This window comes from Mustela nigripes, chromosome 6, assembly GCF_022355385.1.
Source record: "Mustela nigripes isolate SB6536 chromosome 6, MUSNIG.SB6536, whole genome shotgun sequence".
Taxonomy (NCBI): domain Eukaryota; kingdom Metazoa; phylum Chordata; class Mammalia; order Carnivora; family Mustelidae; genus Mustela; species Mustela nigripes.
Genome location: NC_081562.1, coordinates 68,623,223 through 68,642,823, shown reverse-complemented (window position 1 = coordinate 68,642,823; position 19,601 = coordinate 68,623,223). Strand labels below are relative to the sequence as shown.

Sequence of the window (19,601 nt, the reverse complement as noted above, 5' to 3'; positions counted from 1 at the left end):
AATACTATTGAAAAGTCATACTATTTGTGAAGTGGTATAATATCATTTGAAGGTAGTCTGTGATAGGCTGAAGATATCCTACAAACCTTTTTTTTTTTTTTTAAGATTTTATTTTTTTGACAGACAGAGATCACAAGTAGTTAGAGAGGCAGGCAGAGGAAGAGAGGAAGCAGCAGACTCCCTGAGGAGCAGAGAGCCTGATGCAGGGCTCGATCCCAGCACCCTGGGTTCATGACCCGAGCCGAAGGTAGAGGCTTAACCCACTGAGCCACCCAGGTGCCCCGATATCCTATAGACCTTAAAGGAACCACTAAAATAACAGAGTTATAGCTAATCAACCAACAATGGAAATAAAATAGAATCATTGATAATACTCAATTCAAAAGCATACAGAAAATGAGGAGAAAGACAATAGTTGGGGCAAATAGAAAACAAATATTAACAATTACTTTAAATGTAAACAGTTTAAATGCTCAAAAGACAGAGATTATTAGACTTGACGGAAGAACAAGTCTCAACTACATGCTACTTACAAAACATGCATTCTAAATATAAAGACACAAATAGATTAAAAGTAAAAGAATGGAAAAAGACTTACCATGCTAACAATAAGAAAAGGAAAGCTGAGATGGTTATATTAATATCAGTAGATTTCTGAACTAAGAATAATGCCATATAATATATAAATAATAAATAAATAATAATGCCAATAAAGAAGTTCATTTCATAATGATATAAAGATCAGTTCATTAAGAGGATATAACAATTTCAAATGTTTGTAAATCTAGTAACTGAACTTCAAAATATATAAAAGAAAAAAAACTGATAGAACTGCAAGGCAAAATCAATAAATCCACAATTATAGTTGATTTTAACACCCCTTTCTCAAAAATTGATAGAACAAGTAGACATAAAAGCAGCAAAAAGACTGTAACTTAAGGCTAGCAATCAAATTTGACCTGAATGACATTTATAAAATACTCTACTCAACACCATCAGAATATAAATTCTTTGTAAGTTCACTCAGAACACTTACTAGGTTGGAAAATATCCTGACTGTAAAACAAGTCTTAATACCTTTAAAAGACTCAAGTAGTGCAAAGTATATTTTTTGACCATTATAGAATTTAATTAAAAATTGATAATAAAAACATATCTGGAAAATCACTGTAACTTGCAAATTTGTCAACATTTGGGAACTTCTTATTACACAAAGATCAAAGAAGAAAGTAAGTGGAAATTAGAAGGTATTTTGAAATGAATGAAAATCCAACATATCAAATTTGTGGGATGCTACTAAAGCTGTACTTAGGGGAAATTTACTAAATGCTTATATTAGAAGAGAAAAGGGTATAAAGCCAATGATCTCACCTTGAGAGACTAGAGAAAGAAAAGGAAAGGAAACCTAAAGGAGGCAGAAGAAAGTAAACACATATCAGAATGGAAATCAATAAAATAGAAAAGAAAAACAAAAACCACAGAAAATCAATTAAACCAAACACTGGTTGTTTGAGAGGCTCAATAAACTGATGACTCTCTGGCAAGATTGTTAAGGAAATGGATAGAAGACATACCTGACCAGTATCAGCAATTAGAAATGTGACATCACTACAGATACTAAAAGAATAATAAAGGAATATTATGAACAACTTTATGACAATGAATCTGACAAAGTAGTTGAAATGGACAAATTGTGTGAAAGACACAAATTAACCAAGAAGAAATAGATAACAAGAATATCATGATATCTATTTTCAAGAAATAAAATTTGTAGATTAAAAACCTCCCCCCAAAGAAACTCCAGGCCCAGAATGCTTCACTGATGAATTCTATAAAATATTTAAGAAAAAATTTACTTCTATATAAACTTAGCTAGAAAATGAAAAAGGAGGGTATATATCCCAACTCAGTCTATGAGGCAAGCTTTACCTTATGTCAAAGCAAATACATTACAGGAGAAGAAAACTTATAGATCAATACTTTTCACAAACACAGATGTAAATATTTGAAACAAAATTTTAACCAATAAAATTCAGTAATATATCAATATTAAAAGAATAAATATTATGATCAAAGGAGGTTTATTTTAAGTGTGTACGGTTGCTTTAACATTAAGAACCATATGATCTTTTTAGTAGATGCATAAAAAGCATTTGACAAAAATCCAATATTCATTCATAATATTCATTGCCACAGTTCAACATTCTGAGTCATGATCCTGTTACTCCTTTGTTTGAAACTTTCCCGTTGCTTCCCATTACCTATTATAAAAATCAAATTCCTCATCCTGGTGTTCAAGGCTCCCTGTGATCACTGCCCAATCTTGGCCCCTAAAACTCTGTTATACCAATTTATGAACTGTCCAGGGGGGAATGCTATAAAGTGCCTTGTATCAACCTGATCCTAGCTTTTTCTGCCTCCTTCACTTTGTTTATGCTGCTCCTTTTCTATAGGCTGGCGGTTCTCAGCCTTGACTGTGCATTAGAATTACCATGGGATTAAAAAAAAAATACAATGTTCAATTCTACCACTAGAAATTCTGACTCAAAGAGTCTAGGCTAGGGTCAGGACGTTAAAAACCTCTCAGCTGATTCAACTTTGTAGGCACAATTGAGAACTAGTGCATATCCAAAATTTACTTATCTTTCTTAGATAATTCTACTTAACAACTCCTTCACAAAATCTTCCCAGGTCATCCTCGACTGGGAGAAAATTCTCTAAATGCCTTGATACTTAATTTGTCTCTCAATCCTTTTACCTGCAGGTCTTCCTGGTCTGAGTGAAAGTTCTTAAAACCATATTCACAAGTCTTTTTTTTTTTTTTAATTTTTGCTCCAAATAGATCATTCTTAACACAATGGTTAGATGTTGAGTGAATAATTTCTTATAGTGCTTTTAGATGGTTGAGAGAACACTTAATTATTCACTATAGTTGAATGGTAACAGTGGTTGATTTTAGGAAATCTGACCTAAGCGGAAAGCAGATTCCTTTATGTCTGACCTTTAAACTGGCTAGTAAGTCCTTTTAGCCCTCTCACACTCTCTGTCGACATGTGTTTATTTCTAATAATTCACAATTCAATCTGTTGTTAAAGCAACAAGAAAAGCAGGATTAAGTAAATGTATAAACGAGTCAGCTCTTTTATTTTAGCTCTCATATCAACTTTCTTCTTGACCAATTCTTTTTGCCATAGATACCAACCACCATAAAAATGGATTAATTTTTCTTCTATTTTGAACTTAAGCACCTAGTAGAAGAGAAAAAAAGACACTAAATCCATATGAGTGATTTGCCAATAACAAAAAATAGGGTTGACTTTATTGTAGGGATTATGTAGTGCTGTTTCCTCTGGCATCTTTGAAAAACCAGCATTCCTTGTTTGGTTCCCTAATAAATTACATTGATTTCTTATCATTGCTCAGAACATAAAAGAGTTATATTTCAATAAACTGCTTAAGGTTTTAGATGAAATCAGGAATGTAATATCAGATTAAAACTTCATTTCCTACTGAAGTAAAGTAGTTCCTATTCCAATAAAAGATGTTAAATAGTTCAAATAGAATATGTACCTGGATCTAGATTGGCCTACTTCTTCAAGAATCATAGAAAAGTGTTTCCAGGTTTTCTCTGCAGGGGATGAGTGTGAAAGAAGTTTCTTTGAATCACCAAACAAAGATAGGAAGTAATCTTCTCCTTCCCCAGTTACTGGTATCTCAGGAGCAAGGTATGGCAGAGCCTGTCTCTTTGTCATTATGGAGCTGTTGATTCCTTTCAAAGAAACCAAAGAGGAAAGAAACAAAGAGAAGTAAATAAAAGGACATTAAAAAAGAACACAAAGCCAGTATCTTTGTTCTTCGCTTCTACAAAATTATTTTCTTTATGCATTTTACTGTCACTTTCAAACTCAATGAGGATAATTAAAAGCTATACACCAAAGTCTATGAAATAACTAGTGATTATTTTTAGTGACACACAATTCCTAGAGATTATGTTAGTTATCTTAAATTATCAATAACATCATTAGCATAATGACTTTTATTTAATTTATTATTCCATTGTACTAGAAGCATCATAAGTTCTCAAGGAGGTAAATATTTGAGCGTCTCAAATTAGGACATGTTATGTATAAATACAACTTTATTTCATATTAGCCATCCTCCCAAATTACTACCCATAAATTAAAACTGCAAATGAACCCTTCCTACAAATAGTTAGTAATTTTGCTCGGTAAGGACTTGAATTTCCTCTAATCAACTAAAATAGTTTATTAGAAAGAGAGAGTAATGCTTAATCAGTCTCTTGGAAATTTGTTCTTTTAAAATTTTCACTACTAAGGTTTAAATACAAAATAGTTTTTATAATTTTGCATGGAAAGCAGCAGGCTAGATAAATCTAATGATGTGTCTGCAAAGAGTGAGTAACGCTATAGAGAGAGACCCTGATGATGTGGTTAGAACAATATGTCTTGGATTTTATCCCAGCTCTGCTGCTTAGTAAGCCAACTGATTTAAACTTTCTAATTCTCCATTTTCCTGAACATAAAATAATACAACCTTGTGTAAGGTAATGTGAGGATTGAAGAAAATGTAGATAACTGCCTAGTACAGTGTCTAGTTTTTAATAGGTGTTTAGTAAGTGACAGCAATTATTGTAGTTCACTACAATAGTGTAGTTCACTGTGTCCAAAATCATCAAAAGACTGAGACAATCTAGAGTTTGCTTCATATTCTTGTATCTTTAACAAAACCAAAGAAAGGTGAAAGATAGCAATGCATAAGCACATAGTTGCTAAAGAGGATCCCTCAAAATATTTTGTTTAGAAGAAATATTTGGAATTAAGTTAGTTCATTCCCAGTCATTTGAGTATTTACTTAATCCTTAAATTCCTTTGGGGAAGGAGATTATATAGTATTCTTTTTGATGGCCTATCTTGAGGGATGAAAACCTTTATATTGTAAAAAGGAAGAAGAAATTAATTTTAGTTCCAGTTGTTATTTCATCTAGAGGAACAAATGGAAAGGAATCAAAGGTAACAAGTTTCAGTGGATCCAGGCATTTATCTACAGAACCTGAACCTACAGTAACTGAAGAAGACTGCATATCCCAGCTCAACTCTCATCTTGCAAGGGGAAACCACTATAAGTTGTTTTTTCCCTAATATCTTGCACAGTTTAATCCAAATATAGAATATATATCATGATGGTACAGGGATAAAGAAGGAAAAATATTCTGTCCCTAGATGTAAGTTGGTATGGATTTTAGTCATTGCTAAAGGTCACTGTAATCTTAGGAGGCTTCTTTAAAAAGTGTATAGGCGTACAAACAATGAAGCATAGGGAATAATGGCAGTAGATCAAAATCCTACATAACACTGTGTCACAAGTTTAGCAAAATATCAGAAACAAAATGAAATATAGATAACCAACAGCCAGGCTTAAATATCTACGGAATAATAGAGGAAAATAGAGGCATCAAGTAGTCATGGGTGTGTTTATGCAACCAGTTTTGAAACTTGTTAACTGGTAATTACGATACAGACCCCAAATCTAGCGTATTCAATGAGGAGGAGGTGCTTACAGATATATTCATATTCATGACTAATTTTTATTTAGTACTTCCTATATGCTAGGTGATTTTCATACATATCTTATTTAATCATTAGACCAGCCCTGTGAAGTTGATATTTTAATCCCTACTTTGCACTTGTAGGTGTAATTGGACTCAGGAACACCTAACCTATTATCTCACAGTGTAGAAATATCCTTTAGACAAGTCCTCTGTTTCCAAGACCATGATGTTTTCAGTAAAATATGATAACATTCCCTTGAAGTTCCCTAACAACATGAGGAACACACTGTGGATATTGCTGAGTGCATTGCTTACACTGTTGGCAACTGTAGAACCTGAATTTTTCCTATTGTAGTACTGTTTTCATTTTCTTCTCCTCCAAATTTATTAATGTTCTATCTTTCCACCATTTTTCTTACCATTTATTTCGTTTCTTTGTTATATGTCTGTTTTATCCTTACTTAAGCTATAAGTCTCCTAGTGGCACAAATACATAAGACATTGCTTAAATCTTTCTGGCAGTGTTCAGAAGAAGGGGAGTTAATGCTATACATTAGAATTTTTATCTAGCAATTCTAGAGCATCTAAACCATCAACCCATAAATGATTGTGACAATTAAAGATATTTTAATCATGGGGATGATACATTTGGCCACATACATTTATATTCCCTGAATATGACTAAGTGTTAGGATCAATATTGAGCATAATCAAATTACTCTGCATATGACATTAAGAAATCTGTGTTATTGGAATTCATTCTGACTTCTAGGCATATAAAAATCTATTAAACTACATGATTTAAAAATAATCTTAAAAAAATTGGTATGGGGTCCCTTGTTGAATCAGCAAGTTAAAGCCTCTGCCTTCGGCTCAGGTCATGATCCCAGGGTCCTGGAATCGAGTCCCGCATTGGGCTCTCTGCCCGGCAGGGAGCCTGCTTCCTCCTCTCTCTCTCTTTCTCTGCCTGCCTCTCTGCCTGCTTGTGATCTCTGTCTGTCAAATAAATGAGTGAAATCTTAAAAAAAAAAAAAAATCAGTACACGTTTTGCTTACCCAAGCTGTTTTCTGATCTGGAAAGTCCCACTCCTGTAGTTTTAGGAGTCTTCTGCCCAATTGTTGATACAGTTAGTCCACTAAAGTGAGGGCTAGACAGAGTGTAATCAAGAGGCATTTCATAGGATAATGACCATGGAAATGACAATGCTGGATCTGAATTGGCTGTCGGAAAAAAATGTGCTAAAGATCGCTGTGTCATTAGGAGACTGTCTTGGGTATCTTTTCTTCTGTGTACAAAAATTAGTACAATAAGTGAGAAACTAAAAATGAATAGACATGAACATAAGAATCATGAACTATGATTATTAACCAGAGTTCTGCTTTTCAAAGGACTTATGTATCTACATAAGCATAAGGACATCTTATAGTTGTAGTTTTAACAATCTAAATAAGATGCATGAATGTTAAGAAATGCTTTTATTTACTCTTTTAACTAAAAATCAGTCAATCAGGGTGCCTGCGCTTCTCAGCTGATTTAGTATCTGCCTTCAGCTCAGGTCATGATCTTGGGGTCCTGGGATTGAGTCCCACACTGAAGCCTGCTCAGGGGTAGTCTGACTCTCCTTCTGTGCTCCCTTTCCCTCTGTTCTCTCTTGTGCTCTCTCTCAAGGAAAGTAATAAAATATTTATTTAAAAAATAAAAATAAAAAATAAATATCCATCAACTGTTGCTGTAGATGATTTTGAAAAAGGCTAAAAGTAGAAAGAAGAAAAGAAAAATCACCAAAATGCTACCAACCAAAAATTTTACCAAAAAAATCACAAAATGCTACCAACCATTTCATTCAGGTTTTTGTTTAATGTTATGTTAGTCACCATACAGTAAATCATTAGTTTTTGATGTAGTGTTCAATGATTCATTATTTGTGTATAACACCCAGTGCTCATTATAACACGTACCCTCCTTAATACCCATCACCCTAAACTCTTCCCCCCAAACCCCTCCCCTCTGAAACCCTCAGATTGTTTCCTGGGGTCCATAGTCTCTCATGGTTCATTCCCCCTCTGATTTCCCCCCCCTTCAGTTTTCCCTTCCTTCCCCTAATGTCCTCCATGTTATTCCTTAAGTTCCACATATGAGTGAAATGATGTGATAATTGACTTATGTCACTTAGCATAATCTCCTCTGGTTCCATCCATATCAATGCAAATGGTAGGTATTCATCCCTTCCAATGGTTGAGTGTAATTTCATTGTATATATGAACCATATCTTCTTTATTCATTCATCCAGTGAAGAACATCTTGGCTTCTTCCATAGTTTGGCTATTGTGGACATTGCTGCTATAAACATTCGGGTGCACGTGCCCCTTTGGACCACCACGTTTGTATCTTTAGGATATATACCCAGTAGTGCAATTGCTGGGTCATAGGGTAGCTCTATTTTCAGTTTTTTGAGGACCCTCCACACTGTTTTCCAGAGTGGTTGCACCAGCTTGCATTCCCACCGACAGTGTAGGAGGGTTCCCCTCTCTCCACATCCTCGCCAGCATCTGTCATTTCCTGACTTGTTAATTTTAGCCATTCTGACTGGTGTGAAGTGGTATCTCATTGTGGTTTTGACTTGTATTTCCCTGATGCTGAGTGATGTGGAGCACGTTTTCATGTGTCTATTGGCCATCTGGATGTCTTCTTTGCAGAAATGTCTGTTCATGTCCTCTGCCCATTTCTTGATTGGATTATTTGTTCTTTGGATGTCTTCTGTCCATTTTTTAACCGGATTATTTGTTTTTTGGGTTTTGAGTTTGACAAGTTCTTTATAGATCTTGGATACCAGCCCTTTATCTGTAATGTCATTTGTGAATGTCTCCTCTCACTCCATGGGTTGCCTCTTTGTTTTGTTGACTATTTCTTTTGCTGTGCAGCTTTTTATCTTGATGAAGTACCAAAAGTTCATTTTTGCTTTTGTTTCCCTTGCTTTTGGTAACGTGAAAGAAGTTGCTATGGCAAAGGTCAAAGAAGTTACTGCCTATGTTCTCCTCTAGGATTTTGATGGATTCCTGTATCACCCTCAGGTCTCTCATCCACTTTGAGTTTATCTTTGTGTATGGTGTAAGTGGATGGTCCATTGTCATTCCTCTGTCTGTGGCAGTTCAATTTTCCCAGCACCTATTATTGAAGAGATTTTTTTTTCTTTTTTTTTAATTTTTAAAAGATTTAATTCATTTACTTGACAGAGAGAGGGAATGCAAGCAAGGAAATACTAAGAAGGAGAAGCAGGCTTCCCACTGAACAGGGAGCCCGATGTAGGGCTCAATCCCAGGACTCTGGGATCATGACCTGAGCTGAAAGCAGACGTTCAATGACTGAGCCACCCAGGTGCCCTGAGACTATCTTTTTTTCCATTAGATATTCTTTCCTTCTTCGTCAAAGACTAGTTGACCATAGAGTCAAGTGTTGATTTCTGGGCTTTCTATTCTGTCCCATTGTTCCGTGTTCATTTTTGTGCCAGTCCCATGCTGTCTTGACGATCACAGCTTCGTAAAATAGCTTGAAGTCAAGCATTGTGATGACCCCAACTTTGGTTTTCTTTTTTAACACTCCCCTGGCTATTTGGGGTCTTTAGCAATGTTTATTCTTCCAGTCCATGAGCATGGAATGTTTCTCCATCTGTGTCTTCCTCAATTTCTTTCATAAAAAGTTCTAGAGTACAGATTCTTTACCTCTTTGGTTAGGTTTATTCCAGGATATCTTATGGTTTTTGGTCCTATTGTAAATGAAATCGACTCCTTAATTTTTCTTTCCAGAGTTACATTGTTAGTGTATAGGAAAGCAACTGATTTCTGTGCATTGATTTTGTATCCTGCCACATTACTGAATTGCTGTATGAGTTCTAGTAATTTTGGAGTCTTTTGGGTTTTCCACATAAAGTGTCATGTCATATATGAGGGAGAGAGTTTGACTTCTTCTTTGCCAATTTGGATTCCTTTATTTCCTTTTGTTCTCTGACGGTTGATGCTAGGACTTCTAGTACTATATTGAACAATAGTGGTGAGAGTGGGGATTTCTGTCATGTTTCTGACCTTAAGGGAAAAGCTGTCAGCTTTTCCCCATTGAGAATGATATTTGCTGTGGGCTTTTCATAGATGGTTTTTATGAAATTGAGGTATATTCCCTCTATCCCTATACTCTAAAGAGTTTTAATCAATAAAAGATGCAGTATTTTGTCAAATGATTTTTCTGCATCAATTTGAGAGGATCATATGGTTCTTGTCTTTTTTTTTTTTTTAATGTGCTCTAGCATGTTGATTGATTTACGAATGTTGAACCACCCTTGTCCCCCAGGAACAAATCCCACCTGGTCGTGATGGATAATCCTTTTAATGTATTGTTGGATTCTATCAGCTAAGATCTTATTATTTTGTACCCATTTCATCATCAGGGATATCTGTCTGTAATTCTCCTTCTTATGGTGTCTTTGCCTGGTTTTGAAATCAGGGTAATGCTGGCCTCATAGAATGAGTTTGGAAGTTTCCCTTCTGTTTCTATCTTTTGAAACAGCTTCAGAAAAATAGGTATTATTTCATCCTTAAATGTTTGATAAGATTCCCCTGGGAAGCCTCTGGCCCTGGACTCTTGTTTTTAGGAGGTTTTTTGTTTGTTTGTTTGTTTTAACTGCTTCAGTTTCATCACTCTTTATTGGCCTATTCAGATTGTCTATTTCTTTCTGTTTCAGTCTTGGTAGTTTATAAGTTTCCAGAAAGGAATGTATTTCTTCCAGGTTGCTTAATTTGTTGGCATATAGTTGCTGGTAATTTCCAATAATTGTTTCTATTTCCTTGGTGTTAGTCATGAACTCTCCCCTTTCATTCATGATTTTATTAATTTGGGTCCTCTCTCTTCTTAGTAAGTCTTTCCAGAATTTTATCTTATTAATTCTTTCAAAGAAGCAGCTTATAGTTTCATTGGTCTGCTCTACTGTTTATCTGATTTGTATTTCATTGCTCTCTGCTCTAATCTTTATTACTTCTCTTCTCCTGCTTCGTTTAGGTTTTATTCGCTATTCTTTCTCCAAGTCCTTTAGGTGTAAGGTTAGCTTGTGCATTCTGGATTTTTCTACTTTTTTGAGTGAGGCTTGGATGGCTATGTATTTCTCCCTTAGGACTGCCTTTCCAGTAACCGATAGATATTGGATCAATGTGTTTTCATTCTAATTGGTTTCCATGAATTGTTTAAGTTCTTTTTTAATTTCCTGGTTGAACCAAACATTCTTCAGCAGGATGGTCTTTAACTTCCATGTGTTTGAATTCCTTCCAATTTTTTTCTTATGATTGAGTGCCAGTTTCAAAACACTATGGTCTGAAAATACACGGGGAATAATTTCAGTCTTTTGGTATTGGTTGAGACCTGATTTGTGACACAATATATTGTCTATTCCAGAGAAAGTTCCATGTGCATTTTGGAAGAATGAGTATTCTGTTGTTTAGGGTGGAATGTTCTATATGTATCTATGAGGTCCATCTGGTCCAATGTGTCATTCAGAGCTCGTTTCTTTGTTGATCTTCTGCTTAGATAAATCTGCCCATTGCTGAGAGTGGAGTGTTAAGACATCCTACTATTAAAGTATTATTATCAATATAATTCTTTTTTTGGTTAATAGTTGGCTTATGTATTCGGCTGTTCCCATGTTGGGGGGATAGATATTTATAATTGTTAGATCTTGTGGGACAGACCCTTTAAGTGTGATATACTGTCCCTCTACATATTTTACTACAGTCTTTAGCTTAAAATATAATTTTTCTGATGTTCTGCATCCCTTGACTTTCAACTGTAAGTGTCTTTATATTCAAAATGAGTCTCTTGTAGACAGCATCTGGATGGGTGATGCATTTTATCTAATTTGCAACCCTGTGATATTCCTCCCTCCATATGTAAGAAATATCTTCCCCCTAGCTGCTCTCAGAATAGCTTCACTGGGTCTAAGATTTGCAGGTTTTACCTCCTATATGCTGGGATGTTTTTCTGTTCTTATTGATCTCGGGAAGGGTCCTCTCTGCCTCTTGGACACAAATGCTTGTTTACTTCCCCAGATTTGGGATGTTTTTAGCTACAAGTTGTTTAAATATGCCTTCTAGTCCTTTCTCTCTCTCCATCCCCTCAGGGATCCCATTAATTCTGATATTGCAATGCTTCATGACATCACTGATCTCTTTAAGTCTGTTCTCCTATGCTTCTAGCTGTTTATTCTAGGCCTCCTCAGCTTCCTTCCTTTATATTATCTTATCTTCTAGCTCACTAATTCATTCTTCTGCCTCATTACGCTGGCTGTCAGGATATACAATTTAGACTGCCTCTCGTTCATAGTATTTTTAAGTTTGGCCTGATTAGATCTCATTTCTGCCCTTAGAGATTCTATATTGTCACTAATATTTCTCTTAAGCCTAGATATTGACTTCCTAATTGCTATTCTGAAGTCTATCTCTGACATCTTGGTTTTATTCATAACCAGTAGGTCTGTGGCAGAGACCACAGTCTCTTTTTTCTTTGTTGGAGGTTCCTCCTCCTATAACTCTGTGGAGGGGTGGTTGAGAGAATACACAGAGTCCAAAGTATTAACCATGATGTAAGCAAGATGCACCCATTTTATGCAGACACTAGTGTTGTCTTCCTCTTGTTCTTCCACTCTGTCTTTTGGGGGAAGGGCCTGCCATGCTATTACTCAGGCAACCCTACTTGGGGAGAGATGCCCTGTCCCTGTCTAGGGGTTGGCCTCAATGGAAACCATTTTTTTTTAGCTTTTGTTCTCTAGTGGTTTTCTGCATCTCTCCTGAGAGCCAGAGCAAAAATAGTCACACCCAAAACTCTGTCCAAGAGGAGACAAGTCATAGTCTGCTCTTCACTGAACCCTTCAAGATACAGTCTCTGTTTCTGTAGGTGCTACTAAAAAAGGCAGACTCCTGCAGTGGTGTGTGTCCACAGCATATCTCCCAGAAGTCAACCCCAGGGTTGGGGCATGTCTCTGCCTTTTGGGCTTCTAAAACTGTGAGTGTCTAGGTTCATGTGTGTGCACCTGCAGTTCCTGGGTCCTGTGTGGGGCCTTCTCTCTGCAAATTTGTGCCTGGTTCCCATTGTAGGATCCTCTTGTGCTCCAGTGTTATATCACTTTCGAGGCACCAGCTTATGACAGCTCCTTCCCCCTTCTGTTTATCCTCTGATATCTGCCTGCAGATTCATGACTCCATCCTTCACACCTTGCAACCTGCAGAGATTTTCTCGTTGTAGAGATCCAGATAGATATTCTTACCTCTCAGGCTGATTTCTTGGGTGTTCAGAATGGTTTGGTAGATAGATAGCTAAATTCAGGGGACCAGCTGAAATAGGGTCCCTTATTCCTCCACTATCTTGCCTCCTCCACTCCATTCCAGTGTTTCTAACATTTTTTTTTACTCAAAATTGAGACTCTAGAAACCATTTATATACCACTTTTATTACTTACTATATATTTCCCTTTCCATTAACTAAAAAAATGGTTATAATTCCTGCTTAATATATTATTGTTTAGTAAACATTTTCCTTTAATTCATGCTAACTGATTTTCCTATACTTATAAAAATTCCAGTTAATGTCTACTTTCAAATATATTCTGAAAATTAATTAAATACAGTATACATGTATATATGTCTGTGCATGTGTGTACGTGTGTGTGTATGTGTGTATATGTATGTTGAGGGGAATATAGAAAAGGAAGAAAACAGACTTAATTTCTAGGTATTATTTTTATAATTAAATCTGACTACAAACACAGGTTTTTATTTCTTTGTTTTTCAAAAACATAAAAACATCTGTTAACTAGTGTGTATTTAAACAAAGCCTCTAAACTACAACACAATAATTTTACAAGTAACGTAATATTCCCATGGCTTGGCTCATGAAAAGATTAATGACAATTCCATTTTATGAGTCACATTGAGACTTAGTTCCCTTAAAGCAATCTGTGTGTATGTGTATGTATATGTGTATTTAACAATTGAATTGTAAACAAAGTCCTGGGGTCCAAAATCCTCTAGCTTTTTGAAAAACTGGATAAATGGCCAGTTCATGCACCCCATTATTGTGGGCCACTTATTTATCCTCTGTAAGTCAAGAGCTAAGAATTTTGCCTCCATGGCTTATTTCTATTTTGGTTCTTTATTTTACAGAGTTATTATAAAGATATTTTAGCAAGTCCTCTGGTTTGTTGTTTGTTTTTGTTTTCCAAATATTTCTATAAGGGAACAAGAGCATGAAGTACCCAAATCTGCCAAAGTGATGTCAGTCTTAATCTCTTTGTTTACTAGGAGGTATTCATAATCATTTTGTTCTACAATTTGTAAATTCCTTCATCAGAAGTATTATTATCTGGAGAGCTTTGTACTCAAAACTAGACTTCTCTAAATGTACCTCTCAGAGGGCACAGACATCTCAGGCATTTTTTTTTTAATATAAATAAATGGCACTGGCTTGAAAATTCTACTACGAGGCCAGTATATATAAAGCTTGAGCATTAGCTATTCTGCTGACACCTAAGCACTCATCTTTGTCAGAAAACCTCTAACCCATGAAAATATACTCTGGAGTAGGATGTGGTAGTTTGTGGAAAGGAGACTAAGAAGTAGATTGTCAAGTTACAATATTTCATCTCTGTCCAACCTGAGACAGGATCATATGACATGATTTCTGCCTGACACTAACATAAGCAGAAAATGTACTTTTCTTTTCAAAGTTCCTTACATCTGGGTTTCATTATAAACTGGCTATATCTTTTCAGCATGTTCATTTTAAAAGCTCCAAAGTTTTTTTCTTCCTCCAGTAAAATAATACCATTTCCAAATAATTTAATTCCACAGAAGATTCCTAATAAGCCTTTGCAAATGTTGTGATTAAAGAAATCTGGCTTAGGGCCACAAAGTGTTCTTATATTTGTGGCTGAATAAGATTTTTTAAAGATTTTATTTATTTATTTGACACAGGGAGAGATATCACAAGTAGGCAAAGAGGCAGGCAGAGAGAGAGAGGGAGAAGCAAGCTTCCTGCTGAGCAGAGAGCCTGATGTGGGGTTCAATCGCAGGACCCTAAGATCATGACCTGAGCTGAAGGCAGAGGCTTAACCTACTGAGCCATACAGGCACCCCTGAAAAAGAAATTTCTAATGGTTGCACACACCTCTGAAAGAGGTGAGACATTTAACAAGAGACATATGTGATGTACCCCATTGTCTAAACTCTGCACTCACTATCCTTTAACAGTTCTTTTGGAAGATGAGAGATTTGTCCTAGTGCTTAGTTAGCTTGCCCTCTATCATACGGAATTTTGTAAGTCTTCTTACATTTTGTTTCCTCTGTAATTGATTAAGTACTACTCCAGAGGTAGTTATAGAAGTTCAATTCCCACATTTCAGTGTTATTTTGGGAGATGCTACATTGGTAATTCTGACAACAATCATTTCTCACTTGACCTCTAAGAACAAATATTTTAAAAATGAACTTATCAGTAAATGCAGGACATGTAGGTACAAAATAATTAGCTTTAAATTGGGTATATTCAATACTAGAGGTCATTAAAAAAAATTGGAAAACCCATGCTCATGTTTTTATTGATAGAATGATTCATACTAGTAGTAAAAATAGGGACTTGTAGGTTTTTTTTTTTTTTTTTTTTGGTTATTGTTATTGTTTTTGTTTTTCTTTTTGGGGGTAGCGAGGGAGTTGTAGTTTTTATTCAAAGTCTTCACAGGCATTTCCAAAAAACACAATTCTCTAGCAATTCTTTGTCTCAAAGGTTAGTAAAAGAGTTTTAAAGAAATTGTCTGTCAATTGCCTTAACATGTTAAGTTCTGAAATCTCAACCATGTCTTATATGACAGAGATCTGTCCAGGTGAATTTTTGCATTATTCAAGGACTCAACTTCATAAAACTGGGGTTAAAAAAATAGTTGTACATTATAGTTAATTAATTTTAGAAGATATTCTAAATCAATGGAATCAACTAGAATCAATTCTAGTTACAGCTACTTAAAATAAGATGTTTTGAAACAAGAGGTCAAGTACTCTATCATTATCCTCTAAATCTCAGATCCTCCTCTCATTTGTGCCATTCTTACTGTGTTTGTTTCTTCATTTTATCTTCCTGCTCATGAAGTTCATTCTGCAGGGCCACCAAAGTTTTCTGACTGGCTTGCATGCCTTTCATCTTGGCTAGGAGAAAATTCTCTTTTCTTTCCTGGGGAAACAAGTCACGATACTAGTAATAAATATAGTTGAAGTTCAAGGTAGATTTTTTTTTTCAAGTGACCTCAGCTGTTAATCTAACTACCTCAAGCCATCTGCCAGATCTAATAATTTCTTTCCCAAGCTGGTGCCAGAACCAGGTTTCTAAAGTAAGTATGTAAGCACTGACAGAGCCAATACTAGTACTGGTTAATCATATTATTCAAATCAAGGTGAAGGTGTGTGGCCTTCACTGGAAGCAGCTCAAGAAACAAGGTGGCAACCCAGCACAGATACCTTTATGACTATAACCTTCACATCTGGCCAACACTGCCTGTTAGAACACTGTGAGGTAATGTCTCCATGGTTACAAAGTTCCAGTCTCTGAGCAATTATGTTGACACTGCACCTGGTTTGTAGTTTGCAGACATTGAATATGGTAACTTGTTTTTAGGAGAGTCAGACAAATTTTGCCACCAAAATATTCAATAATCTATTTTGGATTTATGAGGCTCAAAGCTAGTATGTAAATATTTGGAGCTTTAGTCACTGTTTTTAATTGTTTTTTTGATTTTTGTTTTGTTCTGACAAATGCTCTTTGAACACATGGAAATAGCCAAGTAGCAGTAACAGAAAACTTGTGTACTTTTCAGGCAGAAAGAAAGCTATTGGTAGAAGTAGTGAAATCAAAGCCAGGAGATTTACATTCTTCTAGTTATGCCAGCAGTATGATTTAGAAGAAATCAGTTGGTTCAGATTCTAACCTTGAATAAAAGATTCACAATATTTTATGGTAATGATGGTATAAGAATAAAATTAACACTGTACACAGTTTTAAGATATATTAGCAATATGATTACTGGATGAGTAAATTCATTCAATAAATATTTAAATGAACATCTATTCTGTACCAAGAATAAATAGTTCTTGCTTCAAGGAATAATGATAAGATATCTTCCAATAAGGATTAGAAAATGGCTTCCATCATGGAATGATGAGCATTATTTAATAAAAAGGACAATGAGCAAAGTAACTGTTTTAATAAGAGAAAACAATTTCTTGGGGACCCTGTGAAATAGTGGAATGGGAGGATCCTAAACTCACCTTGTCACACAGATACTCTTAGATAACAACCACATCAATATAACTAACCCAGAAAATGATCTGAAGACTGGCATAATAGACTCACTACAGTTAACTGTAGAAAGGAGGCCACATGAGAAAATGGTGAAAGGATGGAGCTCCAGCTGGGAAAAAACCTAACTTGAGAGTCTAACCACAAAGACTGGAGGGACACCACAAACAGAGGAAAGGGAGAGGAACATGTCCCACACCAGGCATCCTAGACATGCAGGACCTACACTGGGAAGATGAGTCCCATAACATTTGGTTTTGAAAATGAGAGAGCTTAACATTGTGAGGTTTTTTTTTTTTTTCCCCACAGATTTTATTTATTTATTTGACAGACAGAGATCACAAATAGGCAGAGAGGCAGGCAAAAAGAGAGAGGAAGGGAAGGGCCCTCCTTGCTGAGCAGAGAGCAGAGAGGACCCTGGGATCATGACCTGAGTCGAAGGCAGAAGCTTTAACCCAGTGAACCACCCAGGTGCCCCAACTTTGTGAGTTTTTACAGTCATTGAGGCTTAACACTAGGAACTTGTGGGATCAGCTCCAGGAGGGCCAGAGGGTGAGAGAAAATAGTCTCTACCCTTAAAGAGACAGCACACACATAACACTGCCAAGATAGAGCATATAAGTAGCAGTTTGAAAATCACCTGGATATTTATTTATTAATCTCAAAATGTGTGCTAGAGGGGTAGACATCTTTAAGAAATTTCTCTAAGAACAAAAGAGCTGGTGGGCACCCTTCCCCCATTTATACCCAGCCTAGATACCCAGACGTATGTGGGAATAAACATGAACACTTGCTACTTAGCCCAGGTTTTATTCTGCAAGCAGATGGGCACTTTTTCTAACACCTGTGTGCTCTGCCTCCACGTGCTCCTGCACACCGTCCCATTCAACCTGCCTCAATCCTTCCAAAGCTACACCTGATGCATTTTATTCTGCAAGCAGCCCTGACAGTGGCTAACACCACTCCAAAGTGACTCTTGCTCTGGTGAGAAGGGAAGATAATCACACACACACCAGTTCCACTGAAGCCCCAGAAATGGGCTGGGGAGGAAATGTGATGTGACTGCTGGCTCAGCCCACCAACAAAAACCTCACAGGGGGCAGCACAAAGAGAGGGCTCTGGGAGTTGTCACTGCAACCCAAAAAGACAGACTCAGGACAGATATCTGGCCTGATAGCAAGTCTCATTCTCAAAAAAAAAAAAAAAAAAAAAAGAAAGAAAAAGAAAAGAAAAGCCACTCAGGAGACAATGCAGGGACAGTGTCCTGCAGGTCTGCAGGTAGGTGTGGCCACAATTCATAGTATTCATAGTTCTAGCAAACAGGATGATGGCATGCATCTGGTCTGACACAACTACAAGCCTAAAGTCACCCCAGACTGGACCTGTAATAGTACAGATGCTGAATCCTGCTCACAAGAAAGATGGCTTTGCAACTGATTGGACTGAAGGCAAATGTGGCTCAACCACAATGGAAGTGTGCATGCAACAAACATAGGAGACATCTCTCAAGTGCCAGGTTCTGGTGTACAAGGAACATTGCACTATGGGGCACAACAGGAACTCTTCTTCATAGGTTTACTACTTTTAAGAGCAGGAGATGTAGTTGGCTTTCTTAATACATAGAAACAAACACAGAGAATTAGACAAAGTGAGACAGAGGAATATATCCCAAAGGAAAGATCAGGACAAAATCACAACAAAATGATTTGGAGACGAGCAAGATGCTTCTTAAAGAATTCAAAGTACTAGTCATAAAGATACTAATTGGATGTGAGAAAAGACTAGAGGATCTCAATGAGATCTTAAACAAAGAGAAAAAAAAAAGAACCAATCAATGATGTAGAATTCAACTGCTAAAATTAAAAGTACACTGGAGGGAATCAATAGTAGAGCAGAAAAGGCAGAAAAATGAATCAGTCAGCTGGAAGACAGAATAATAGAAAGCAAAGCCACTGAAAAACAAAAAGAAAAAAGTACAATAAAAAATAAGAATACATCAAGGAAACTCAGTGACTTCATCAAAAATAGTAAAATTCACATAATAGGGATCCCTGAAATAGAAAATAGAGAAAGGGGGGGGCATAAAATTAATTTGAAGAAATGAGAGCTGAAAACCTCCCTAATCTGGGGAAGGAAATAGAAATCCAGATCTAGAGGCACAGAAAACCCAGGGATGTCCAAAACTGAGACACACAATATTCACAATGGCAAAAAGTAATGGCAAAGAGAGACTCTTAAAGGCAACAATAAAAAGAGAACATAGTTGCATACAAGGGAAACCCAATAAAGCTATCTGCTGATTTTTTTCAGCAGAATTTTTGTAAGCCAGAGATTTGGCATGATATATTCAAAGTGCTAAAAGGAAAAAGCCTGAAACCAAAAACACTCTATCCAGCAATGCTATCATTCAGAATAGAAGGAGAGATAAAAGTTTTTCAGACAAACAAAACTGGAAGGAGTTCATCACCACTAAATCAGCCATGTAAGAAATGTTAAAGGGAATTCTTTGAGTGGAAAGAATAATAAAATTATAAAAGGAAAAAATTTCACAGGTACATGTGAACAATAATACAAATAGTAGATTAGTTACTTATAAAACCAGTATAGGTAAAAATATTAGATTGGCAGCTGACTTATCCACAGAGACCTGGCAGG

The 19,601-nt window shown here is 36.1% G+C and overlaps 1 protein-coding gene across 17 annotated transcripts in view; it reads right to left on the bottom strand.

Annotated features, from left to right (window-relative positions):
• Positions 1-19,601, bottom strand: part of LMNTD1 (lamin tail domain containing 1) — a 497,491-nt gene that overhangs the window by 45,425 nt on the left and 432,465 nt on the right. For 12 of the 17 annotated variants that reach the window (XM_059402767.1, XM_059402765.1, XM_059402764.1 and 9 more), the window contains 3 exons: positions 15,706-15,824; positions 6,626-6,855; positions 3,571-3,769 (listed from right to left, as the gene is read on the bottom strand). In XM_059402767.1, the coding sequence (XP_059258750.1) occupies positions 3,571-3,769; positions 6,626-6,855; positions 15,706-15,794 (518 nt within the window). In that variant the 5' untranslated portion in view covers positions 15,795-15,824. Of the gene's footprint in view, positions 1-3,570; positions 3,770-6,625; positions 6,856-15,705; positions 15,825-19,601 lie in introns of those variants that run through there. The other 5 variants (XM_059402773.1, XM_059402774.1, XM_059402770.1 and 2 more) reach the window with 4 other exon arrangements.